The 27,188-nt window shown below is 39.9% G+C and overlaps 1 protein-coding gene across 2 annotated transcripts in view; it reads left to right on the forward strand.

Annotated features, from left to right (window-relative positions):
- The window catches only part of gnal2 (guanine nucleotide binding protein (G protein), alpha activating activity polypeptide, olfactory type 2), a 51,698-nt gene that overhangs the window by 19,072 nt on the left and 5,438 nt on the right, over window positions 1–27,188 (forward strand). For both annotated transcript variants that reach the window (XM_087810897.1, XM_087810898.1), the window contains exon 5: window positions 6,567–6,664. In XM_087810897.1, coding sequence (XP_087667023.1) covers window positions 6,567–6,664 — 98 coding nt within the window. The remainder of the gene's footprint in view (window positions 1–6,566; window positions 6,665–27,188) is intronic.

Here is a 27,188-nt window from a genome sequence, read left to right on the forward strand (position 1 = left end):
CATATAACATATCCACTCATTTTTTGCTTTTTGAAAGTTTTCATATTCTTTGTGTCACTTTTAATCGTCCCCTAGTTAAGATCGATGCTTTGTTTTACGTACATGTCAATCTTGCTTTTTAGATTTTAAAGTAGTTTCTGTACTGGGGCTCGAACTAACGTCGTTGTGCCAAGTTGGGATTTATGACGATCACCTGATAAGGAAGTGAGAATAATCCATAAAACGACACACTCGCTAAAATATAATCTGGAAAGTACAGACACCGTCCCGGCGTCGTCTCTCGTCCATTGCTGCTGAACTTTGCGGCTAAAACTAACAGTACACAAGTTTAACGCCGACATTTAGCCCGGTCAATATTGTCTTTGATGTTGTTTCGTAAACGTATCACTACTTCTTCTGTCCGTGGATATCACAGCGATGCTTACTGTATCTACCTCTGTGTAGTCGTATATTTGTCTCTTTTTTTTCACCAAACTGGTTTCAAGATGAGTCTAGTTCCCAAAAATATAAAGCTAAGTTAATAATAGAACTTTGAAAGTTGGTTCATGAAGCAGGAAGTTGGTGGTGAGACTTTCCACGGAATCATACTGAATTTCTAGCACAATTTTTGAGTATCTTGACAACCCTACTACGAACTATACTTTCTAAAAATGTACCTGAGGTTAGGACCACAAAGTCCTCTTCTAGACGTTACAAAGTAGAATGGAGTAGTACACTATTTGACTACCTGTAACAATCCTTTTGGTAACTTCCCAAAAAATCAACTGGCATTGCTATACACAATACTTCATGCATGACTTGGCTGTTATCATTGATATGGACAAGAAGATGTCCTTATCTCGATAACAATGCTCTCCTCCTGGTACCTTCACCAACGCACCTCGTCCTAAGGCACTAGGGTGTTTTATACCGATCGAGTTCCCTCTCTGGATAATCTTGATCTCTGTTTACATGGAGCTAACATGATCACTTAAACCAACATTAACACTTGAACTAACCAACACTGGGAGTGATAATTACCGTCGAGGCTTTCGTGACGTCTGATTCGTTGACGGGTCCTGTGCACTCGTAAATCCGGCTCTTTATTCAAACACTGGTCTGAAAGTTTCAACTATTATCTGACGTTCGGTTGAAGCAAAACAGGCATTTTTTGATTTGATATAAAGTGTATTTGTTTCACAGGTTTGGTGTGTGAGATAGAAACGTTTATAATTTCAGTTTAGTGCTAAACAAAAAGATATATTAATGATCATAATACATTTTAATTAAAGTAGACTTTTTAGACATTTAAGGTCACCGTACGTATACATTAAAAAGTTAATGGTTAGGAGAAAAGATAAATGTTTTGATTGAAATTTCAGGGATATAAATAAACTAAGAGCCAAGACCGATAATCCGGATGGAAAAATAAAATTCAAATACATTAGTCTCTCTCTTAGCTGGAGGTGCAAACAGTGTTCTATGCAAATGCTAGCGCTGCAGCTATGTTAGCCATTCAACAGTACGAAGAAGGGCAAATTGAAATAGCGTGCAATCCTATATCTACTTGATGCTCATCCGATCTATAAGTGTAAAAGCGAGAGTACGAAAGAAAGAAAAGCTGTCTGTTAGCATGTTGTCCTGCTAGATGGAGTTACTGTGCAGGTGAGCCTCACTTTATACCTGACCGCCCGACCCGCCCTCTGCTAAGCCGCTTTTGTTTTGTGTGCTGATTTACAGTTCTTGAAGATGAGGGTTCTCGTTCTCAATGACACCCAGCCTTTCCTCGGTGTTGTCGCCTTTCGGTAGCTATGAGGGAAGCTCGACTCTGAAGCCGAGTTCCCCCAGGGTTCCCCTTACACTCGCGTCTTTCCTGTTGTCGCTACGAGTCACGGCTCGATTTTTGTCCAGTGGTCAGTGGTCGGTATTTGTTGATGAGTCGAGGGAGCTGTACTATTACGATTGGTCCTTCCATTCTGGTACTTGATTGGTGTTTTTATCTTATCAATCTAACATCGTCTTTAAGCTGAAATATACTTTAGTATCACAGAGTTCTATAAAGTTGTGTTGCATCCATGCCAACAAAATCATGTCCTAGGTTCATAAATAGGAACCTTTTTGATCAAAAAGTGACAACAGAAAGAGCACAGGTTGTGCTTACCTTCTGAAGAATGTCACCTGACCAGTTTGAAACATTTGTGGTTGTTTTCAATGAGCGTTTTTATCTCTTCCTGCAACCCCCTCAGCACTAAAAGGCAACGGCACAATCTGCAAATAGCTTTTCTTGGGGAAGAGGAATTTGGATCAAACCGAATCCTCTGTATCATCAAACAATTCCGTGCTTGCATTATTAACAAATAAACGTTTAGCCACTTTTTTTTAAGGCGTTAAAAAAGGGAACTCTGATTAACCAGTGACTGCTAGATGACCCAGTTCAAGTAAGAAGTTTATTCACAATAGGACCAAAATGTAAAGCTTTCTCAGTCGGGGCACGCGCAGGTCATGAGATTATTTTATTGGATGTATAATGTACCGCTGCATATTAGCTAGCAACCTAATCTATTGTCCGCTGTAATCTCAAGTGTTCAGAACTGATCATTCCAAAAGTGTTGTTAGATGGGTCAGAGTTCTTCACACACTTTGTCCAGGTTTAAAGTCCTTTTTACTCAAAAGTTGGAGAAACAAACCGACTTTTGTCCCGGGCGGCTGCTAAAGATGTAACTGGTGATTTTTTGGTTGAAAACATGTTAATAAATTACCGTTTTAATGGCTGAATTTTGTGAACTTATCTCTTTGAGATCAATTAAGTATATATCTATCTATCCACGGAATGGTTTTCACTGACGGGTCTGGATTGTCGTACAATAAGTTGAGCTTAAACAACAATTTCATGAAGAGAAAAGTATGAAAGGTTGAACTATGAACAGAAATATGGTTCTTGTCGACGGGTCATCCAGGCGTTATTTGGCAAAGCTTCATAAAATAAAGCCCGTAAATATTTGTACTTTTATGCTGATATGTCTGGACAGTTTGATTTGATCTCGGCTTCATCGTTTTGTCTTTTAAGTAAGTTTGTATTCCCTTATTTATGACTTAATTTTTTAATAACTGACGGTGTTTGTTTGAGCTTCTAAAGGTAAATGTGCAGATTACAGTCAAGCTATATCCACAACACGGTACTTGGACTGAAACTTAAGGCTTTAAAAGAACCAAAATTGCGGACTTGTCAGTGGAGACGCAATGTAGCACATTTTTTTTTTAAAAGGCATTTGTTACGAAAGACGAAGTTACAAAAGACGATTGTACCCTTCGTTTGTCTTTGGCTTTCACTAAATTGTTCCGGACCGGTTCAATCCGGTGTCACATGAAAGTCAGGACCGTCTGTGCGCGGTTATCCAACAGCGGCGCTATATATGGACACTAATAAATGTTGGTAACGATGTGAAACCGCTTGTTTGCGTATGTAATTCTAATTTGTGAACGCTGTAAATGTCCCTCAAAGACAAGCGCTCTCTTTCTCGAACCTTTTTTTCACCCCCCAAAGGCTCCCCCCCCCAGTTGAGTATCGGGAACTCCACAAGTCTCCGAGTCGGTCCGACCTATATGAGAGGCCTGGATAAAACTTGGAATGTGTCGAGCATCTTCTGGTGTGAGATGAAAAGACTTTGTGACGGAGAGGGAAGGGTTAAAAAAAAGTTGTGTTTAAAAACAAATTCCCTCCTGGTCTCTTTCTGTGTTATCAGTTGCTCTGTAGGGCACTGCAGCACACACTGCATTTATTCAAAGAGCCGGTGTCACACGCCTCTGTGGAAAGAGCCCTGAGGAACACACAACCACCCCCCCCACCCCTGTAGAACCTCCCCACCCATCACTACTTCTTCCTTCATTTAAGGATCAATCCTGGTTCGCCCTCGTCGGTCTTTGCGGAACATTTCACAACGTACAGGAGAACAATGTAATCGGTCGAGTCGACTGCAACACTTTATGAAAGCAAATATTGGAAAGAAAGTAAATATGACCCAGTTTGTCTTTGTCTGGAGCACAAAGTGAACGTCGCTGTCCTTTTTTTTTGTGAAGTTACACAGCAACAGGTTCAAACCCGTGGTACAGTACGAGAAACCCCTCCGTGGTCTTTTCGTGTCACACTTTAGCCGACACGATGGCGTTGTGACGCTCGTGTCGGAGATCCGTCGACGGGATTGGTCGTTTTTTTTTCTCCCCCCCAACCCTGTTGGACTTAATCACCAGATCTGCCAAGAGGAGATCTACCAGAGCATGTGATCCTTTATCAGGCTCCTTCTGGTTCGGGGCTACTTGCCGCCCCTCCACGGAGCAGAAGCCGAGCGCACAGTCATGTGGTGGTTTTCATGCGATGGGAGGAGTCTCGTCTGGAAGACATGTGCAGAGGCTGCATCGAGAAAAATATCAGCCGGATGATCCGAGTCTTAAACTCGTATTGTTGGTGACCCGGCATCTAGACCCTCCAAGAATGGACTTCTAGGGGCTTCACAGCAGGAATCGCTCAAAGCCAAAAAAACTCATAAATTGTACTTTTGTATTTTTCATATCAAGATTGAAACCTAAAATTAAAGAGGTGCTTTTTACATGCCGGAGAGAACTTGTGACCAGGTAGTCATGGGTTCCAGCTCCAAACACCGACGTTATGCCCATGCAACCAAATCCCCCTTTTTTTTATCTGAGTCACCTCTTGTGGATCTTTGCACCAAAACCCGGCCAAAAAGGGCCTGTGGCCGCCAAGTTATATTTGGACGGAACCACCCGAGAATAGCAACTTCCGAGTAAAAATAAAATAAAAAAAAGGTTTGACTTGACATCTGACTGGTCAGGATTCTGGGAGGCGGGTTTGTTCTGTTCGTGAATGGCGTCAAAACAACGCCACGGTCCATCAGTCTTGGTCCAAAAACTTTTTAAAGTTTCCTAATAAATCTCCTGCTCAGAAACATGTTTCTGTGTTTCAATCTGGCTCGTTGTTCTTCGTTTGAATTGAATCATCTGTTCATTTATTTTCTTGTTTGTCGGATACTTTTTCTGGAGGCTCTGGTCAGAGTCTCTCCTCGATGGCTTAGCTTCTATTGCTGGGGTGTTGAGCTCTATCACACAAGCACTCTCTTTTGTGGAACTAATATATGTTCTATATACCAAACTGTCTTTAACAGTATCTAATTGAATTAAATGTTTTTCCTTAATCCACATTTGTAGTCATTGGAAGTCTTTGTGCATTCGTTCGCATTGACTTTAGCTTCATCACATCTTTATAAGTCATGATACCAACGTGACACATGTGGTCCACGCCTCGAAGTTCCTGTTCTTTCGTTCGCCACAAAGCGAGTCACCAAAATCCGAGAGTCGAAGTTCCACCAGTAAATGGAAAGCTTTGTCTTTTAGCTCAGCTCTTTCTCAATCACGTCGGACTGTTTCTGCGTGTCTTAAACTGCATTTTCTTCTATTTGTAGTCGGACCAAATTGATAGTCAATTCTGAGTGCGTTGCTTCTAGTCAACAATTTTTGGGCCAATTTTTTAAGCAAAACAAAAATCAAAATATTATGTGGTTAAGCTAAAGCTAGCAAATGAGTGATAGCTATGTAAATATAGTAGCATGTCATCACTTGAGGCCAGTACATCGGCTATAAGCTATTAATACACCAGGTCATGAATATCTGATAGAACCTGAAAACCCTCTTTTCTTTCAAACTTGTCGCGCTCACGTGTTGCTGACTGATATAGCAGTGAAAGAAGGTCTTGTTACAATAACAATAAATAGACGGCTTCTGCTGCTCCTTCATTTATGTTGTGGTCTGGCGCGACCGAAAAAAAAAAAAATCTGCAGGTCGTGTCTATTGAAACGTGACAGGAAATCTGCTTTGAACTTTCCGAGTTGCGAGAAAATGAAACCACCTTATTAGTGCAGATAATTACGGTTGCATTCTTGACTTTGTTCAGCGGAGTTGGCAGCACGAGCTAACGGCTAACATGCTATTCACGAATCTGGGCAGTCGTTTTTGTTTTTTAGACGTCAATTACTACCGGAATATTAATGGAGAGAATTATGTCCTTAACTCGACGATTATTTTTGAAAGATAATTGTTTGAAATTTGCATTTAAAAGGCAATCTTCGCACGGGTTCGTGCAAATGTTTTGGAATAAACAATGGGTTTTAATTGTAATCAAAATAAATATAATAATCTTGTTGAAACTTATTTGTGACTCTAAAAATAAAACTAGTTCCACCGATATATATGCGGATACTTTACGTGTGTGTGTGTGTGTGTGTGTGTGTGTGTGTGTGTGTGTGTGTGTGTGTGTGTGTGTGTGTGTGTGTGTGTGTGTGTGTGTGTGTGTGTGTGTGTGTGTGTGTGTGTGTGTGTGTGTGTGTGTGTGTGTGTGTGTGTGTGTGTGTGTGTGTGTGTGTGTGTGTGTGTGTGTGTGTGTGTGTGTGTATAATTTATAGTTTCTTTTGCACATAACAAAAAATCCTATTTAACTGAAAATCTTATTCAACCCAAATTACATTTCTGAATTGTTTATCATTTTTGTCACGAAACTAAATGTTTCTTCTCATTCCCAGGAGTTCTTTGATCATGCGAAGAAGCTGTGGGACGACGAGGGGGTGAAGGCGTGCTTCGAGAGGTCCAACGAGTACCAGCTCATCGACTGTGCACAATAGTAAGTCCAGACGAGCGCGACGGCAAGTTTGTGTGTTTATACGGCCCGTAAACGACACTCCATCTGTCCTCTCTGTGTTAGAGGGGAACAGGTCTGCTGTGTCATGGCATATATATGAATACGACCGTGATGTGTTTGCTCTGGGTGTGGCATCACCAGTCGGGAGAGTCGTATATATGTATCTGCAGCGAGGTAATACGCTGTCCTGGGAGCTTCATTGATAAAAGAAAATGGGTAAATGATTTGCCAACATTGAGAGGAACACAGTCGATTTCACGATCAGCCATTTTACTTTTTAATTAATCTGTATACGTGTTAAAAACCTGAACACTTATTGATAAAAATCATTTAAATGAATGATTACATTTATTTTTTAACATGTATATTTATTTGTACATACAGGTAAACTTAAAAAATACAAAGAAAAAAAACATTAACAAACACTGTAGTTACAGAAAGTTCAAAATACTTTGGAAAACGTCCTTGATTTAATTGTATATCAGTAGAAAATTTCAAAGAAATATTCATACAAATAAATAACACATATTCACTCTATGCAATACTTGTATACATGGATTAAAAAAATAGACGTATCATTGTAAAAAATATAATTATACGACATGCATATCTTTATAAAAATGAATATAATATAACTTTTATTGCAGTGGTTGTAACAACAACATAGGAATTTGTTGTGGCCTCGGTACAGAATAATAGAATTAAATAAAATGAGACTCAAAATAAGCAATAGAAAAACAGAACCAAGCACCAATATAACAAAATATAAAATGATGTATATTTAATATACAGGCACTTAGTAGATATTCATTTAAAGTACATAGTTACCTAACGTTAGATTTAAAAAATAACGTCAACAATCTATTTGTAATACAGTATCATTTTTATTAAACCGTCCAGTACTCAAGCTAACGCAGCGTCCGCTCTACATGCTAGCACTAGCTAGCAAGCAGCTCTCACGCAAGCATCGTGGCGTGACGCCTACGTTGAAAGCAAAGGCGCAAATATTTTTGTAATTGGTTCGACAATTATCATGACGGAAGTAAATGAATATCACAAATTGTCTCGCCGCGAAGCTGTTTACTGGACTGAAGAATGTCATGTGACAGCGCGTCGCCATGTTTACCGCGGCAGTGTTTTCATTCTGCCATAGTGATGAGAAAAATGTGTCAGAAAAATTCACCCGAAGTAGCCTCTTCGGACCCACGTTATCACACACCAGATTAATTTTTTTAACAACGTCTGGATAAATTGCCCGATGAGTTTGTGACACGAAACCTGATTTTCTAGTTTTTACATTTTCAGTCTGATTTACACCCGTGGCTATTTTTGACTCTTGAGAGGGAAGTCGCGTCGGCCACGACCGCACTTTGGCCACAAACTGTTAGCTTTTTGTTTTAAACAATTGTACAATTCTCCAGATACTGTTAGGAAATACTGATAGCTTCAGTGTGACAAGGCACATAAACAGATGCCTCTCCGAGCGCCGGCTCCCCGGCTACTCTGGGCCACAGCCGGGCGCTGGTCGTAACGTCGTGGAAGGCCCCGCTCATGCCTGTAAAAGGAAGTTTGGATATGCAAAGTGACTGAGTGATTACAGTGCTCTCCCTCTGCTTCCTCTCCGACTCGCCTCTGGATTCCGCATGTAAATACATGAACATGGTACAGACCCGAATGTCAACCCTTCCTATCCCAAAGGTTGGCTCACTTTATCTCGATTAAAGGTATATTTTTCTAATCGCCTTTTCATGCTCAAAGTGTAACCTGTGTTTTTTTTTTTTTTTGTGGAGTTAGTCAAGAGTCACATGAATCTGTCCGGCTCATTTTGCTGGAGTCCTGTTTTTTCAAAGGTGATCCGATTGAATTTCGGTTATTGGATTGGTGAGAATCTTGAAAACTGGGTGTTCAGAAAGGAGAGTTTATTTAAAAATTGGGTTGGATCTAGTTTCGAATCTGGATAAAACCTTCAGTTTGTGTTGTTCAAAACATTTCGGTCGGATCTGGATCACTTTGATTAAACAAAAACAAGAAAAAAACCCTGAAATTTCCTGATCCCAACAGGCGGTAGAATTTCAAGGTAGATTTCTAGGAAGGAAATGTTGCAAAAACATGTTAAATAACCACATTTTTATCAATATTTTGCACTTATATAGTGTAGTTTATAAAACAGACCTGAGCTACCAAAGCCTTTCAGTATATTAAAGTAAAATAAAACGATCTTTTTGAAAAAGAGTTGAATAACAAACTAATTAATATACACAATTTCTCTGTTAATCACTTTATATTAATTTTAAAAACATTTTCTAACCCTAAACATTATTTAATTTTTGGCGTTTAATGCTAGTCTTTTTAAATATCAACAATGAATTTGATTGTGTATTTATTTTTGTTTTATGTCAGCTCGAATGAGTGGTGATGAAAGAAAGCATAGATGGACGAGAATGTTTGTTATTTTTCTGTTTTGACTAAATCATACCAACACTTTACATTAGATTTTTGTATGGTGTGCCAGTTAGATGTCAGGATTATATACTCGCGCCGACGTACAGATAAATACAATACAATAGCATGACCTGTAAAAAAAAACAACCTGACAAAATGCGTGAAAAATGAATTTTGCCATAATCAGCATGAGCTCTACATAGAGATGTTATTTACATCTATGTATATTTGATTGTATGCTGACGACGGTGTTATGTGTGTGTGTTCGCTTCCTCGCTTTCAGAGACTCTGTGCCAGTGTGTGAGTTTGTGTTTTGCCATTATTTATATGGAATGAGGAAACGGAAGTTTTGATTCTAAATATTTTCTCATTTTACTCTATTCAAGAATCACATGCTAAGGTTATTTAAGATAAAATCAGGTGTTTTTTTTTTTTTTTTTTCAAAATAAAACACCTTCCAGGCAGTAATAATCAATAGAACAGATGATTTATTGTTTTTTTTTTTTTTCCTTTGCAGTCCAGTAAGAAATGTAACTGCTTTATGTGACCCATGTTGTGCTTCACGTTGCTAGTAGCCCACATTGTGAGCATTAGTAATCCTGATCGGGTCGTCTTAAAAACATTGTATTTGGATCCATTCACGATCTTGCTTTAAAAAAAAAAAAAAACGTCATAAAAAGTAAGATGGATCCTGGGAAGCAAAAAATGGGATTTCCTAATCCGAATCATTTGGATCCAGACGACATTTTTGTACAACATGAAGGTTGCTTCACGATGGATATGTGTGCTGTTTGCAACATGCGAAGCGTGTCGGGACTGAGCGCCCTGCTCCGCCTGCGAGCTCTTCTTATCAGAAAAGAATACTTTGTCTCTCCAACCATCAAAGGCTCCCAGCTAGTTTGGAACGTACAGTTGTCCTATGACACAAATAAACATTGACTGATTAGAATTATGGCCGCAGAAGCACATCCAGTGTAAAGCGTAGCTCGTTGTTATGTGACTGGTCTCTCTGTGACGGCGCTACTGTCGAGCGTTTGTTGTGATCCCGTTTCTTTATTTACGGTCCGAGACTCCAAGTTCTCACAGCGTGTTCTTCGGACTATCCTCGGTAGTTGGTAGTCACTCGTGAATCGCCTTTTCAAACGGGTGGCCGTGAGTCTCGTCTTTCTTGCTTATGTTGCAGAATAAACGAAAACTTTGTTGACTTGACAATACGGCTAAGCTAACGCCACAGGTGGACTAGTGGTTATAATGATGCGTGATCAATTCTTCTTTAAGACACTTGGATTGCTCAGTGACCATTCCCTGTTTTTCCGGAGAGATTTGTTTGTTCTCTGTGGATATCATTTGAAACGTGGTCGTTGGCAGCAATGCTTTTCTAGAGTTTAGATATCATTTCTATTAAGTTGCTAGTCAAGAAAATGCCCATTTTAAGGCTAAAACTATTCATAAAACTTAAACATACAGATGCAACAATATGACTTATTGTGAAACTGTAGGAACAAGGATATATGTGTAGTATTGTCGAGTACTTGACTCTGGTGTTGCAGAATTTACAGACCACATGACTCTTGACGAAGTCGTAACTGCTTTCATTTGTATTTAAACCAAAATGTGTCCAAACATCAGCTTAAAAAGCTGCTGGAGTTACTGTATCCTCTCGTCCTCAGTCATCGCCGGAATCGGATTTTCATTATTCCTTTAGCTGTGGAGGATGTAATGAGTGCTGCCATCTTACCAATGGAAGTTGAATTGCAACATAAAAATGATAGAAAAGCTGTTATTAATTAATTAATTAAGTATATATGGTGTATTAAAATATATATATATATATATATATATATATAAAAGATATTTATAATTTTATTTTACAACCATTTCATTGAAATAATTACCATAAAATAACTATGAGAAAAAAATATTTGAAAGCCAAAAAAAAATACAGTACTATTGATTATCGGTACAGTATCATACTTTTTTTTTTTTTTGATTTTTTTTACCAGTGTATCAATATTTTCTCAGACCGCTATTAGCATTGTATCAATCTCATAACTTTAGCCCATTAAATTTCACTGGTGTTTGTATAATGCATTAACAATATGAAAGCTACATGCTAACCAGTTACTTTGGCGCATCGAAACACAAAATGTATTTTAGATTTATAGAAGAGACAAAGCCTTGCCCTTCTGATCTAGTCAAATGTTGCGTGTCATTCATAGAAGAATCGGTGACTAGATTAAAGACCTTTATCTCGACCAAACTTCCTCTTACTTTGCAAAATCAACAAATCTTGGAATAAGAGATGACGGTCGATGACACGGAGGCTCGCGGAAGAAGCCCAACCACTGATAGTCCGGCATACAATGGAAACACTTCCTCCGTCAGCTATACGACGGCTCCCGATTGGCCCCGACGGCAGCCGCGACGCGCTTTGACGTACATTCGTCCAATAAATCATCATCAAGCCCAGCGTTTACAACACGGCCCCACAAAGGAAGTAATTAATACCAGCGCGAAGACGCATCATGTGGCTCCGGCTCCGCCACCGGCTCGTCGGCCCTCGCATGCGGCGGCGCAAGTTCAGCTTTTATAGTAACCAACTGAGAAGTGAGAGCACGTGCCTGTGATGTCGGCGCGCCTGATGGATGCCTCTTATATGTTTGGTTCTCTCGCCATCATCCCCTCGTCGCTCACACACCTAGCTGCCATGTTCCCATTGACTTTCCTGGAAGTAGTAAAACTCTCGGACTCCACTGCCAAAGGGGCTAATTGTACGGAAAAGGGGAGTTTGTTTGTATGTGTGTTAAATACATGTGTGCTTAAATATACATGTGCTTCCACGGCACAATGCTTTCTTTGGAGTGTGTCTGATCTGGCGGTGAGACATCACTACAAATTTAAAAACTGATTGAACTTATACTGAGATGCCTTCAGACCGATCCTCAGAGCTGAACCTTTTTTTAATTTTCCCGACGCTGCTTATTACCCAGAGATCTGTGCAACGCTTCCCCTCCTCCCCGGGCTGTTCGCTTAGAAAAAAGTTGACTTTGTTAAACCGTGTCATCAGTCATGACTAGTAGCCGTGTTTACAAGAATGGAAATGATCCGATGGTCATGGACACGGTTGTCGGTTCTGCTGGTTGGATTCCCGTTCATCGCTCCTTTGTGCTCAAAATAGCTGAAGTTAGCCTCGATTTTATTTTATTTTTTTTTGTATTTATTTGAATTCTTGTTAGCATAACATTTTGTGTAGGACTTATTTAATGCACCATTGTGAAGGAGTGGATAAGGTTATGATTTGGTGGTGTTTTTTTTTTTTCTAAGACATAACATATAACGTCTAACATAATGTAATTGATTTTCATAAAAATCTTTATTTAATTGTCCAGATTTTAATAGTGTTTTGAAGGATTTCTCTCTTAAATACTCTCAATAAACTTGATGTTGTAGTTATATTAAAGTCATATGAATGCAGCTCCTCGGTGTGTTCAGTCTCAGTGCTCGTATAACTGTATATATCAACATTAATATCTTTGAAAAAGTGACATTTACAAATAAAAATAGGCAAATTTGTAAACGAGTAGACTCGCATCACAATCGTAGTTCCTAGTTAGTTTTAATTTTTTCTAAACTGCAAGTTTCGTTGCTTTGTGCTGAGGTGGACAGATGTGGAGAGAACGTTCTGTAAGCTTGAAGAGGTTACACTGTTCTATTCCTTTAGAGGTTTTTAAGTAAACATCCACAGGCCTCTTTATCTCGGGTGCTGCCCCTGCGACGTCACTTTAAATTGGAATTTAGAAAATGGTTGGACACAAGTAGAGGCATTTACTTCTAAAAATTGTTCAATATCTGACAGAAAATTGTAACTAAATGTATGATATAACTTCATAAATTCATTTAAATTCCAATTACGTATTAAAAAGTACTTGTTGCAGACGGTAACCTCTGAAAACTGAGATGATGAAAACATAGAACTTATTTAAACTTTAAGCTCCAAATAGATCACATCACATGCATGAATTCAACTATAATGATCTTTAAAGGCTGATAAATAACGGGTTCATCCCTGTTGTTTTTCCACCAGCAAATATATATTTTTCCAGCAGGCCTCGCTCTGACAGGCCGCTCGGACAAAGGCACAGGAAATAAGAGCGAGTGCTTGTTATGCCAAAGAGCGTGTCCATATTGATGCTTTTGGAATCCTGTCACCCATTGATCTGCTCTCTGCATCTCACATTTATACGTTTTAAGAGCACAGATATGTGTCTGCCGGTTTGATTGATCACCCGGCTATTTAAAGCCTCGTCCGGCTGGTTCCATCGTGAAAAAAAAGCTGGTCGTGTTGACGGCAAAATCTGACATTTGACTCGCCGCTATGTTTTTTTGTGTAGCCTGGCTTTCTAACAAGTGTTCGTCCCTCCAGTCGGACACCGGCGCTAAACCGTGTCCGACGCCGGCTTCACAAACCGAGGCGTCGTTTTCTCTGGTTTTTCCAAAAGAAGACTTCGGTGAAAGATAGAGCCACGTTTGTTTTTTGTGACTCGAACTCCTAAATCTTACTGTCATAACTTTCAATGAGAAGAACAAATATGTCACAAGCAATGAAATGGATTAATATTGCCTTAAGAAACTGTTGGTGGACTCCAAAAAGAATAACTTTTGATTCATTTGAACTTTCAAAAGGGGGAAAAAAAAGTGGATGTCGAGAGAAGGAAGTTGTTGAAAGATGAGAAAGTGGTCGTTTGTTTGATGAGGCGAGTCCAAAGTACAGCCCGGGAGCCATTCGGTGCTTTTGAGTGGATTTCATGCGGCCCTTGGTCTCTGTTTTTGAAACCCTACTAGTCCACCAGAGAATGTAGGATACACGACATTTCATGTATATTTTAACAGACATAATGTCGAGCAAGAAGTTGTCAATCCAGTGTTAAACTGAAAGATATTTGTGCTTCATATTTTTGAATTATGGCTCTTGGTATGTTGTCTCTGTTAATATTTGGCCCAGTTTTTATCATCAAAAAAGTTTTGACACCTTTGCGCTACATTTTGTTTTTAGTTTATTAACTGTTCTATACAGTAGTTGGGTGTTTAATACAGTAGTTGGGTGTTTAAAGTTTAGTTGTTCATCTGCTTAATAGCTTTTTAACTTATTTATATTTATAATTTTTATATATACATCTCTCTGCTGTGTTTTTAACGGTTGCCAAGCAACACAATTTTTCGTTGCCAGTTTCATTGCTGTGTTTTCTGTGCAACGACAATAAAAGAAATTCTAAAGTTTAAAGTTATTTTTACATTAAACCAACCAACATGTCACTAAAATGTATCTTTTATTAGACTACGGTGAGGAAATGTGTCGTCGTACATTGAACTACATTTTTTGGGATGTGGTTAAAACGAAAGTTTGCTAGTTAAGCTTAGCTTAGCTTTAACATGAAAACGTGTCACTTAACCAGGTCGAATCACTCGACAACATTTCACTTCAGATGTAACTTCCTATGAGGTTTGTTGTCGGTTTTGCGATCCCGGTCATGTGTTTGTTGTTTGGCTAAAAAAAAAAAAAGTTGAAGATGTTGCTGAATTTAGCGCCGAGCGCGGCGTGATACATCTGGCATGGGACACGTCTCCAGCGTTATGGCTCTTTGGCCGGGGGGCGGGGCCGGGGTGTAGAGCCGGTCACGGGACTCTCGTCGCCGGCCTCGGGGTTTGCTGACACAGTCATCTGGGGCTGTAAAGTACTAAGAATGGACGGCATTGTCAGGCGGGCCCCGGCCCCTGAAGGGCCAGGAGAAACAGAGGGGCTACGCTTTCGCAAACACTTTTTAGCCTCTTTTCTCTTGGAGAAGGGAGCGAGAGTCGGGCCCCGGATGACGGCGCCGACCCGCCTCGAGTCGCTCAATGAGCGATTGGTCCAGCTGATCTCGGATCTGTGTGAAGACCCATTGATCAAAACATCAGTTTAACAACAAGTAACGCAGTTTTAAGTGTTAAGATTTAGTTCCTTATAACACTATTCATTCATACGACAAATTGAAAGAAGTCAAAACTGGATTTGAAAAGTGACATGGATCGTTTTCGTGAAGTCTTTCACGGCACATTAAACTACTTTGTCACTTAATAATCCCTCAGCTGCCGCATGAACAAACGTCTCCTACTTTATAAGGAGTTTGTTGATGACTTAATGGTTCTTTGAACCTTTTTGTGTCCATTTAATGAACTCTCCAAATGTATAGACATAATAAAGCCATGATTTAAAGTGTTCAATGTTGATATGAATCTAAATGTTTTTACAAAAACATTTCTACAACCACATTTTGACCAATTTTTATTCCTTTTATTGCCAACATTATTTCCTCTATACTACTTAATTGTTTTTTAAAATGCAAAGACACTGTTTCTTTAACTGACACACAACGACAGCAGAGTTCTATTGTCATTGTTTTTTAACTAAACCGTACGTTTTTGGTTAAAAGTCAGAATCTGTAGTTGTTAAAAGGTATTCATTCAGGCAGAGGGAAGGAGCCATGAAGCTAAACCAATACGGAAGTTGTGGTCGTGTGATCAGGAAGGATAAAAAGAGGACTGGAACTTGTTTAACGTACAGTTTTGTCCGGTTTTAAAATTCGTCCATGCACCGGAAGAAAGAAGTCAAACTTTCTTCAATAGTGGTAGGATTAGCTCCATGGATGAATGAATTTAGCTTTTTAATAATGCTGTCGTCTGTCCCAGCCTCTCCGGGTGAGAGGGCAGGGGACACCCCGAACAGGTTGCCGGACATAAGTAGTCGCACAACGGAAAAATTAATAGTCCTTTGAACTATGGGAGGAAATTGGAGTGCCCACAGTAAACCCACACGAGCACAGGGACAACACGGAGAAAAGGCCACAGGTTGCCCCGAGCTGAAGGCGAAACACAAAACCTTCGATATAATATTTAGGAGTTTTTGTCTATTTTTTTGAGGTATCAATAAAGAATTCAACAAGTAATGTTTTTAGCGTTGATGATATGACTTCAGATTTCTATCCTAGAATCATTATTTTGGTCAAAAGGACGAGGTAAACATAAGAATAAAGAACCTAAAATCCTGAAATACTATGTATTCGGGAGGGGAAACGGTAGAAAGCGGTAATCCAGATTATCACAAACCTTTGTTTCCCTCGCTCGGATCAGATGACCCTGCTGTCAGCTGACTGAGGACTAATCAAAGGGGGCACTATGGGGAGGGAGCGTCTGAATCCCGATGTGTGGCTTGCGTGCTCGTGTGCATGATTTCCGGGGAAAGAAGAGGGAGCGGTTTTTAAAGCGAACTGAAAGAATCTGATCCACTGGAGGCTCAGTCGGGGCCTCTGACTACACAAGCCACTGTCCTTAAGGTTGTTGGAGCCCCCAGTGGGACCCCGGTCGCTCTGTCTGCGCCGTCCTCTGGAGGCCTGTGAGAGATGGTGGAGAGGATGTAGCACATGTCATCAACTTTTTCTTTTCTTTTTTTTAAACTTCCGAGAAGTCGTAGACGCTGCATCTATAAATCTCTGTTGTCTGTTTGGGCGTTCGGAGCCTAAAGCTGCCCGGCGTCGCATGCTTACATGTCACAAGACGAGCCGTTTTCAGTCGTTACCAGAAGCTCGCCCGGGTTTTCGACGCCCGTGAAATGTCAAACTGGTTAAAGAACTTTTAAAAGGTGTCCTGTGTTAAAAGTTTTTTATTTGATCGATTACGATCATGTGTGAGGAGGCGGTAAAGCTATAACTCAACATGCTGGTCTAGATCGAGGTCCCAGGAAAGAAACGGTGTCTTTGTAATAGCCAGGATCGACTCACAGGGTGGTGTCTAAATGTATTTTTATGGACCAATAGTTTTATTTAATAAAACGAATAAATGTTGGTGTATTACAAGAATTTGGAGATTTATTTACTTAAATATTGCGATACAGATACAATATTTTGCAATATAATGCAATACTGTAATGATAATTTTAATGTAAGAAAATCAAAGGGTTGTCAACACACAACAAAGAAGAGACTGAGGATCTATATTTGTATTTCACATGAGATTAATACACACATTTGTTTAGATAAGCAAATGGAAAACCAAATGAACAGAATTCTTGGCTGCTATACTGTAATATTTGCATGTTAATACAAACAACTGATAAAGTGTTGTCGAATATTGATACTGTATCATGAATAAAAATATATACAAGAAATATATGCAAAATACAAAAAAACTAGGGGTGAGTATGGACAAGAATCTGGTGATACCATCTATTAGGATAACAATAAGTTTAGTTTCTTATAAATAGTTGGATTCTAGGAAACTAATCGTACGATATTGTGAATAAAAATGATCGCAATATTAACTTACACCCCTATTAAAAATGTGTTTAACAGATAAGATTTGGGAAATCTTGTATCCGGTGTTAATTCTGTGCTGGACTTTTACTGGGAAATAATGTTATTTGTATTTTTACAAGAACATCAAACACTAATAAATCAAACAAGTTGTTTCCAGAGCTCTAGATACACAACTGGGAGGAAGCCCCGGGGCACACCGAGGACATACACTGGAGAGGATGTCTCTCAGTTGACCTGGGAACACTTCGGTATTCCCCCTTCTCTTATAACGTTCTCGTGACGACGATAAAATATATTTTTTTGTTCCTTTATATCATGAGATTATTGTAAAATCCGTTGAATTCACAGGCAAGAATCTGATCAAATACTTCGGATAATCATTCGTGAAAGTGAGAAGCAGTGGGTGATCGTCGAAGTATGTCAGTGTGTGTAGACGTGTGTGTGTATACGTGAATGTGTGTGTGTCCATCTCTGCTTATGCATCCTCTGTGAGTCACACACATCAATGAATTGTTCTATATATACACACACACACACACACACGAACGCTCACACACTTTCCCAAAAAATCTTGCCGGGCAACTTTTTGTGAATTAAGCGCTTTTAATGGCGGAATTATCCGCCCGAAGTTGCGAAGGCGCTGCAGCGTCGACGGCGGCGGCGGCGGCGGGCAGGGGGGGGTTTAGGAGAGGGTGTGGGGGGGGGATTTGCATTCCACATTAAGACGAGGGAATCGTGGCTAAAAATAGATCTTTTTATTTTTGGGTTAAATGGCGCGTCCATTTTAAAAGATGGAGAGGCGCCGAGCAGCACTTTTTTTTTTTTTGATTTTTTTTTTTAATTTGGAGTTGCTTACTGATTGTCGACCACACACACACACACACTCTCACACACACACACACACTTGACCAGACTGCTGGAGGACAGCAGTGGCGCTGCAGGTTCTCTGCTCAGAGATTGTGGAATGGTCGTTCAAAAAACCCCCGACTCTCCTCCTCCTCCTCTGCTCCCTCTCTCTCTCTCTCTCTCTCTCTCTTGACTGAGCCCCCCCCCACCACCACACCATCCCTCCCCACTCTCCCCCCTCCGTCGCCCCCCCCCCCCCTCCTCAGAGCTTATGTAAACTAGCAGTGGAGCCAGGGCAAGCTGTGGCTATTTTTAGCAGCACTGCAGAGCAGAAACTGGCGGAGGGTCACGTGTGCGCAGCCGAATCAAAGGGAGTATCCCGGCAATGCGCTGTAAACAAAGGGAAGGTCAGTAGCAGAAGGTGAGACACGAACCGTCGGTTCTGTGCTCGCCGGGTCCGGGTCCACATCAAGACCCCCCCTCCGAACACTCACTCACAAACAAAAACGCCGTATGAATCCCAGAGTCCTCCCTTCAACCTCAAACTGGACCCCGGCTACATGTGTTAGCATCACAGGGCCCTTTGCTAGCTAACGTGCTAGCATGGGGTCCGGGCCACACCTTTATAGCCAAAGGTCGCCCTTTTAGAACGGGGGGATTCAACTTTCACCTCCTGTGGAATGTGGCCAGAGGAGCGAGCGAGCTATTTATAGAATCCCTTTTGTACTTCCCCTTTTCGGTCGAGGCGTTCGCCCCGGGACGCTTTTCGAGCTGGAAAGGCCCGTTTTCCATCGGTACCAGGCCCCGGCAGAGGGTTCTTTTTAGCTCGCGGGCTTAGCTTTTCTGGTTCACTTCCTGGTCCGCTCGCTTCGTCGAGAGACGACCAGGAAAGAGGTCGCGCTTGTTTTAATTTGCCACACGAGGAATTATTTGTTCAGCTGCAGCAGGTTACACAAGTGCAGGAAGGTGTCGTGTCGTTGTTGTGTATTTGCTTTTTTTTTCTTTTTTTTTAAGGTCAAACACTGAGCATTGGAGCTCCTCAAGATGACCAGTGTCAAAAGTCAACTAGTACTAGTGTCACAAACCTGCCCAAAAATAAATTTATATCGGTGTAAACATCATCTGTTCAATCATATTATTTATTATAATTTTTATTTTTTTTACTATTGAAACAAGTTGAAATAACTTTCAAAATGTACGTTTGTCAAATTATAATTCTACAATTACTCAATAATAATTATATTTACAATGGCATTCATAATGCATTCAGAAAACTTCAATTAAATTTTAACACACTTATTACACATTTAAAAAAATTATGTTTTCGAGCTTATATAATGTGGCAAAAACCAAAAGAACCAGTTTAACAAAATTAAGTTACATAATAAGAAAATAGACAATAGTTTTCACTGTAGAATGTTTTTAATTGATAATTACAAACAGTAACAGAACCAGCTTCGTGTACATTTTATTCAATTATTTTATAATATAATATATTCTGTGACTTCAATTTTTAGAGTTAATCATAAAATTAAAAAATAATAATTGTACATTTAAATGAAACTTACCTTTGCAGTTTTGTGTCGTTATGTTTTTCATCATTGTATTTATCATTTTTTCATTAAAAGTACTTTAGTTTGTAGGATTATATTTTCTTTCTTTTGACTTGAATCTGTTTTTGTCAAATGACACAAAAACTACGACACCATTACGAAGTTCAAAAGTAGGTTTAGTTCTTCATACTGGACTATGGGAGGAAACCAGAGTGTTTGTCTGTAAAAGCAGTATAAAAAAATAAACTATTAATACAATTTAAAGTTATAAACAACAGTTGGTTAGCTTCACAGAAACGTTGTTCCTTTCCGCCATGGCTGCATTCTCTTCTTCGCTACATTCATATACTACTTGACGAGATTGACAGACTTCATATTCAAGGCCAGTTGTTGTTCCGTCTCTAAAAGTCTATCCTGGATGTTGTTCCTCGATTTAAAATCAACTTTAATGCTCAAGAAAGACTGGACCTCCGCTTTTTTAATCGTTTTTCGCGAGTGTTTTGACGACGGATGTTTTGGACGCTGGTTGGACTCGCCGCGCTCCATCCTGAAGTGTCATTTTCCAGTCTGCCTCACCGTGGCCTCGGCTCCTCTCACGGGACTCGTGTTAACTGCTCCATGACTGGCAACATCCTCATCAATTATCACCAGGGTTCAGCTCTCAACTGGAATGACACCGGCCTGACGCCGTCTCAGGTCGGACCTGGATCTTTGGGATCTGGGGACTGGAGGAGGTGAAGCCCCGGCTCGGGAAGTGATGGCGGGAGGGCGACCGAGGGAGCAGTGTGGTCTGACTGAGGTTGCCATGGGAACCCAGCTGTGAAAAGCAGGCAGGGTCAGTGTGAATTGTAGGATGTAAACAGAAGGAGCGAAAGGACGCCTCCCAGAGGGCGGTTAAGGTATTACACAAACAGGACAGGCCCAGACAGGAATTCAGTTCTGAGTTCTTAGCGTCGTATAATTAAGAACTTCTTCTTTTTTTTATATCCTCAGTATATTGTGTTGTTTTGAAAAACATTGAAAAGTTTTAGCTCTAACATAAAATAGAGTCATGGTGGCAAAGTCTAACTTTTTAATTGAATTGCAATATATTTGTAAAACTCTTAAACTTGATTTTATTTCATGGTAATAATGCTGGTTAATCGAATAATATGTTGATGGTTGATGTTTCAGTTTTTCATTGATGATTCTCAAATTACTTCCTTGATTTTTATACTCTTGATTATTCAAACAATCTAGTAATTATTGATTGTTTTTTGGTTAAACAGTGTTGTTCAATGTAAAATGAAGTCTATGAAAGAATATTTGAGATATTTTTGTTTGATCTCTCGTCACTTGAACAGTGATTTCCTGGAACCGCATGTTGTGTAAGAACATTTAATTTATTGGCTGCTGTCAGACTTTGAAAGACTTTTTTTTTTTTTTTTTTTCAATGTAGTAAAGTGTTCCAGGAACAAAACCTTTACTCGATTACTTGAATCAGAACTCTTAATTAAATTGTTGGATTGAAGTATAGAAAAAACATTTGACGTAGCGAGGAAAATGAAGTTAAAACTATCAAAACAAACGTAGAAACACACTCGAACAAGACCCATCAAGACGGAGACTCCTGGACGTTCATAAGTAGAGCAGCGGAGTCAAACTCAATTACACGAGGGGACAAAATGTTAATCACAATTTGGGTCTAGAATATAATGTACTTTACATTTGTTGCCCAGTCAATAACTCCATCCTCATATTTTCCATCACTGCTTGATATAAAACTGGTGAAACTTTCAATCGGTGTATGATACAATGCGTATCGCGATACAGGGGAATCAATACGATACATTGTGATACTGTAGTAACAAGATATACGTGTAGTATTGTCGAGTACTTGTCTCTTGTGTTACAGAATTAACAGACCACATGACTCTTGATGAAGTCGTAACTACTTTCATTTGTTTTCAAACCAAAACATGAACATCAGCTTTAAAAGCTGCTGGAGTCACTGTATCCTCTCGTCCTCAGTCATCTTCATGATCTAGCAGAATTTCTTTGTTTCTTTAGCTGTGGCGGATGCACCTGGTGGCTGTAAATTTATATATATATATATATATATATATATATATATATACACACTAAAGTATTTCTATAAATATTTTTGATTGCAAAAAACTAAACAATTATATTCATAATCGATAATAATCGATACAGTGTTGTTGAATGATGACACGGTATCGTCATATTAAAAAGTATGAATATTTTGTTAAACCCCTAATCTCTCACAATGCTAGCAAACAGTTGATCACTATATCAGTATTTTTAAAATTATTTTAAAGCTTGTTAAATCCCACATAAAAATGCGTTGCTGGGCCTAGAGTTTGACACGTTTGATTTAGAGGAAATGCTACAAGAATGAACTAAAATGAGTTTATTTCAAATGTTAATTAAAACAAGTTAGTTTTGGATCATTCAACGTCTTCTTCTTAAAGTGTTTCTTGTCAGTTCAGCGTCGACACATGCTAGTCAAACATGGAGGATCTTTGTCGTCGTACAACTTTACTGCTGACTGATGATCGACCTTTGACGAGCTAAAAATAGACGCGTTCACGCTCGTCTACCTGTGTTTGCCGCCGCGAGTGAGCAGCAACAGGTTGTGTTCACCTTTTAAAACGAATCGGTGAGACGACGTCCGCGGCCCCGGCTTCCATGCGAGCGCTGCTCTATATATAGCCGGGCTAATGTAATGGCCCGTGCAGACACTGAGCAGAGACAAAATGGCATTACAATGCATTTTTCATCTTTCTACGACGTCTCTCAGAAGAAGGTTGGACTGGAAGGCGGCCTCGGCGGCCTTGAGGCAGAGCAGACTCTTTTGTTTACACAAGATTCCGTTTTACTTTCAGGAGAGTCTCCGTTCGCGCTCCTATATTTAGCGAGTACCCACTGAGCCGGTGATGGATTTTCAGATCCATCTCCCAGACTGCTCCGAGTTCCTGTTTGGACGGAAGAATTGAGGCTCGCAGCTTTCCAGAATTCATCCACGCTCAGTAAATCTCTGGTCTTAAAAAAAAAAGAAGCTGCTTTTAAGCATTTTTGCTTTAATTATGAAACAAAAGTTGTCAGGTTTGTCGCTAAATCCTTATTTGTATCGAGTATCTTTAAGGCAGAAACTGGGACAATAGTCACCCGGGCCAGTCTTTGACAAAGTTCTAATCGGTTTGTTCATGGATCTTCTGAGATATACTCAAAGTCTTGTAACTCAAATTCCACTGATCCTCAGTTCTTCACCGTAGATACAAAATAATACATTCTTCTTAACATCGTAAAAGACATGCTGGTTGGTCGTAGGTCCCGCTTTGAAGCAAATCCTTTTTTGGTTTCTAGCTCTGATGTTTAGGGATTCCTACGTGTACCTCCGATATAACTAAAAAATGTATATTTTTAAAATGGCTAAATCATTTGTTTGACTCTATTTTAGAGTGAAACTATACAACTTCTACAAAGTTTGTTCCAAATTCTTGATATTTATATTTGAGATTAAATGTCACCTAAAGATAGTCATGATACAGGGTTAACAATACCACATATTGTGATACTGTAGGATAAAATTTGTAGTATTGACGAGTACTTGACTCTGGTGTTGCAGAATTTACAGACCACATGACTCTTGACGTAGTCGTAACTGCTTTCATTTTTTTTTTAAACCAAAATATGTCCAAACATCAGCTTTAAAAGCTGCTGGAGTCACTGTATCCTCTCGTCCTCAGTTGTAACTGCTTTCATTTGTTTTAAAACTAAAATATGTCCAAACATCAGCTTTAAAAGCAACTGGAGTCACTGTATCCTCTTGTCCTCAGTCATCGCCGGGATCTTGCATTCTTTCGTTGTTCCTTTTAGCTGCGGAGGAAGTTATTACTGCTGCCATCTAGGGGCCGGAAGTTTAATTGCGACACAAATGTACAAACGCTTTGCATGTAAATTGTAAATTAAAAAAATATATATATATTTGAATGTATACATACTTTGCTGAAGTATAAACAATAAAATAACTAGGATGAAGAATTAAATACGCGAAAAGTAGCTGGCATAAACCAAAAGTAAAGTATTTTTGACTACTTTAGATGCTTTTACTTTGAAAATCTCTCCGTTTTAATTTTTTTTTAAAACATAATTCATGAGTTTTCACAAACAAACTCTTTGTTTTGAAGCCATGTTTCAACAGTTGCCCGGACAACACCTTCGCTCCACAGCTGATCCAAGTGAAATAGTTTGAAATGATTTTCCGCTGTAGGTCCAGTTGGACCGGCGTTTCCTCGGCGGGCGCTCCGGCGCTGTCACAGTCGGCTGCAGCCTAATGTGAAAGTCCATTACCGAGCGCTTCAAAATATGGAAACTATTGATCGGCTCCTCTGCTCTGCTAATTAAAGACGGCCCACTATTTGTAAAAAGTCAACCCAATTACCAAGTGAGCACATGAGCCTGCGAGCGGCCGGGCCGGCTGAAGGTCCACCTCCTCCCCCCCCCCTCAGTCGCCGGGACTTTTCCAGCCTTCAGGTCAGAGCTGCAGTGGTTCACTGTCTCCCGGCGTCATGTGACTCGGCGGCTGCATGCTTTATCTGAGCTCACATGCAGACGACAACGCTGTAGTTTCCCGCTTCGTGGCCTATCGGAGGTCTGGTTAGGAGGCGACCCGGGGCCTCCACCGTCCAGCTGCAGCCCGGGAACTAGTTAAAGAGGGCGTTATGTGGAACCCACCCCCCCATCCATGGACCCTTTGACTAGATTAATAAAGTTTATTTATATAATTTCTGTCCTTTAGTTGAGCCTTCACATATCACCACTAGGTAGGATACTTATCACAGTACAGGGGCAACAATACGATATATAGTGATACTGTAGTAACAAGGATATATGTGTATTATTGTCGAGTACTTGACTCTGGTGTTGTAGTATTTACAGACCACATGACTCTTGACGAAGTCGTAACTGCTTTCATTTGTTTTCAAACCAAAATATGTCCAAACATCAGCTTTAGAAGATGCTGGAGTCACTGTATCCTCTCGTCCTCAGTCATCGCCGTCATCATTGTTCCTAAAGCTATGGATGACGTAATGACTGCTGCCCTCTAGCAGCCGTTTAATTTCAACTTTAAAATGACTATTTTACACAGTTTCTTGAAATATAAACAATAAAATAACTATGATGAAAATGCCATATAGAATCCATCTAGTGCTGTTATATATCGATACAGTATAAAATATTGCAACGTTCAAGTGTATTTTCTTCAAACCTCTAACCACCGCTCGCCTCAGAAGCAGAAGTTTGTCGGCAGTCGTTGAGAAAGACGTGCCGTCGTCGCCCGGCCAATGGAAAGGCTGGATCGGAGCGAGCCTCGTAATGACTCAGGAACACAAGGCCCGTTTTATCCCGGATGACTAAACGTCCACATCAAACAAAGTTTATTTTGAGAATAGAATTTAAGAAAAACCTCCGGACAGGAAAACCACGTGTCTATTTGCAGCCGCCGCTGAAAAACAGCTGCAGATACCAAAACTAACCCCCGCAAAAAGAAAAACTTTTGATAAACTCTGGATGATCAAAAAAAAAAGTTTTATTTTTAGTGTGTTTTTGTGTCTCACTCCGGTGCGACTCCTGTCACATGACGGTCACGAAGCGCTCGGTAATTACAACCTCACTCCGTTTTTTTTTTTTTTCAGGCCGATCTGAAAATAAATGAACGATATTGTTGCAGCGAGTGGAAGAACTGGAGGTGGTTTGTGTGTCGTCTTACGTTTCAACGGCTCCTCGTGTTTGTGTCCCACTTCCAGTAAAGGATGGTGCGAGTGTCGGTGTCAGAGTGCGGTTGGGCTGAGAAAAAAAAAAAAAAAAATGGAGTACAAGTCACAAGATTTATTCATGCCGCCGACTCGCTGTCTCCCTGTGTTTGAAGACGGGGCGTGGAGTTATTGAGCAAACACTGTTGTGTGCACTAGTTTCTCCGGCAGGGGCCGAGGCGGGGCCACGTTTAAAAGTAGCAAAATTGGCGTTTTTTTGGTTGTTTTTATTAGTGCGATGGAGATGTAGGTCACCACCGCACACTCTGGCGGAGGAAACCCTCGGAAGTCTAGATTGTCACCACGGCTCATCGCGCGCTTGTCGGAACCAAAGCTACTGAACTGAAGCTCCTTTTTGTTTCCCTGCAGTGGTCAGTACCTGTCATTGAGTCTTGAGTGGATCTGTTGGTACATGTTGAACAAGTACTTGAGTCAACACGACATAAACTCTACTTCAAGTCTCTAAAACATGACATTATAATATAACATTGAACGATTCTAGCTAGCACTGTTAGCCGCTAGCTTAGCTAGCAATTCAGAATTTTTAATGATAGTTGAAAAAAAAGAAGCAATTAAATATCGTCTTTTTTTTGATAAAGTGAAAAATAGACGGCGGTCAACGATGGACAGTGACTTAACACCAAGAGTCATCTCATCCAGAACTTCAAAATAAAAGCCTCAATATAATAATACAAAATACTAATACAAAACGTTAGCATCGACTCTTGGCAGCTTCACTTTGTCTTTATTTTACTTTAATCTTGTCATGAAAAGTTTCTGTGGCATTTAAAAACTTTTATAAACTTTTTTTTTAAGTTTGATATTTTATGGTTAAATAATATAGTTTCAAACCGAGACCAAGGGCTGGTTAAAAATCTGCCGGGGCCCCAAAAGGCCCGCTGGTAGGACTTTGGACATGCTTGTTACAGTGTATTTAATCAATTATATATATATATATATATATATTTTCAATAACAAATGGTCATTTTATTTAATTTAAGATTATTTAAATAATAAAATGAATGAAAGTTTTAGTTTAAAATGACCCAAAATACTTATGTTATCATTTTTAATGCTTCAAAATACAATGTTTACATGAAATAGATCACAAACAAAAACTTGTTTACAATCTTAAAACCTACTTTTGTTTTAGTTTTCACACGTCTAAGTGCAGGATGAGGGGAGATAAAAAGCTGATCTTCTGCCTCGACTTAACTGTCACTCCCGGTCCCGGCTAGCCAGGGTCGTAGGGTACAGTGACGGTGATATTTGACTAAAACCAGGGACAGATTTTTTATTTTTTCCTCTCATGTTGACTCTGAGCGTGTCTTGGACCCGCGAGTCCACACCAAAGGATCTGCAGACGAACTTAACCCAGATCCACTCGCACGCCACAGCGGGACAGAACGAGGTCGTCGGGTAGAAGCCAGAGGTCACACGCGCCGACGGGGAAGACTCATCGATTCTCTTACTTTCATCCACCGTTTGAAGGAGGGAA

The sequence above is a fragment of the Callionymus lyra genome, chromosome 16 (genome assembly GCF_982586985.1).
Source record: "Callionymus lyra chromosome 16, fCalLyr1.hap1.1, whole genome shotgun sequence".
Taxonomy (NCBI): domain Eukaryota; kingdom Metazoa; phylum Chordata; class Actinopteri; order Syngnathiformes; family Callionymidae; genus Callionymus; species Callionymus lyra.